Here is a 1250-nt window from a genome sequence, read left to right on the forward strand (position 1 = left end):
CTGGTGCAATATATGTACCTACAAACTTACCTACGTACCTGGTTGAATTCCTCGTCGGAAACAAGACCGGAACAGTATATCACATCAAATGGACATTTGGTCTTATAACCACGCTTTCCATTCCACCCTGAAAGTCAAAATCAATCAAGGTGACAATGTTGTAGATGTAGACGTTTTATAATTTATATCATCAATCAGTATGTTAGTGCAGCTGGACTAGGATATCATTTCATTTTTACAACCTTCTTTTCAGGAAGGCAAAATATACTTGGGGTTTTCTTGCTCTGATAGTGACTAATCATCAAAACGTCAATCTAAATTGTGAACGACAGGGTCTAGTATGAAACATTGAAACTTAAATATGTAATTTGGTAGAGCTTAACGCTAGCTTTCCAGTGTTACGTACTTACAACACCTTGTCTTTAGTTGTCTATGTTTCTGTCAGAGACTTACACAAGAAGCTGACTCGCTCTCTCTTCAATTTCTTTCCCATATCCTTGTAGTAGCTTTCAACTTTTTTGATGGTTCGATTCAGCAACTTCATGTTGATCTCTAGAGAGCAGATCGAGCTTTTCTCGTGAAGTAATTCATTCATGCAAACCGTGAGGTATCCTGAACCAGTACCAATCTCGAGAATAAGACTACCAGGGGTTTTTAGATAGGGTTCTGTGAGGGAAAGGATGTGTGATGCCTGCGAGAAGAACAAAGTTATTGTTAGAAAAATTTCTGCTCCGGTTGAGAACTTGCGTGTACAAAAGGATTGATATCGGTTTTAACTTCAATCTTTTATCAAGTTTGATGCTTTGATGACTTTCTCATAAAATGAAAATGCAATCATATACTCACGATGTGTGGGCATTCACAACTATAGCCATAGCCTACATTAACAGCTAGCGCGCTGGAGTTCTCACTCATATATTCCTGGTCGAGGAAGTAGGATCTGTTGACAGCTCTCAACACACGCCACACATCTGGGCTTTGAATTAGCGACGAGTCTGTAAAGAAAAAGTACACTTTTTTTAGCACCCTTCTAGGTATAACGAGACAGACCAACTTCTCCTTCTAATGTTCTAAAATAAACCAGACATTCGATTGAGAATATTTTGCCATCATGAATTCCTTGGTATTTGTCCATTTCTAGATTCAAGTTTCTCACCAACCTCATTCGAAAACATTCATTAGGAACTTCTAGGAGTCTAGGAATGTATGAGCCCAACATGACTGAATTTTCAACATTCAGCACACTTTAA

The 1250-nt window shown here is 38.3% G+C and overlaps 1 protein-coding gene across 1 annotated transcript; it reads right to left on the reverse strand.

Annotated features, from left to right (window-relative positions):
• Positions 1-1015, reverse strand: LOC103522012 (protein-L-isoaspartate O-methyltransferase-like). The gene is made up of 3 exons (XM_017448933.2): positions 847-1015; positions 454-691; positions 1-127 (listed from the first exon to the last, which is right to left on the reverse strand). The coding sequence occupies exons 1-3, from the start codon at positions 913-915 to the stop codon at positions 27-29; spliced, it is 408 nt and encodes a 135-aa protein (XP_017304422.2). The 5' UTR covers positions 916-1015; the 3' UTR covers positions 1-26.
• Positions 1016-1250: the final 235 nt, after the last annotated feature.

This window comes from Diaphorina citri, unplaced genomic scaffold (assembly GCF_000475195.1).
Source record: "Diaphorina citri unplaced genomic scaffold, Diaci psyllid genome assembly version 1.1 scaffold6554, whole genome shotgun sequence".
Taxonomy (NCBI): Eukaryota; Metazoa; Arthropoda; class Insecta; order Hemiptera; family Psyllidae; genus Diaphorina; species Diaphorina citri.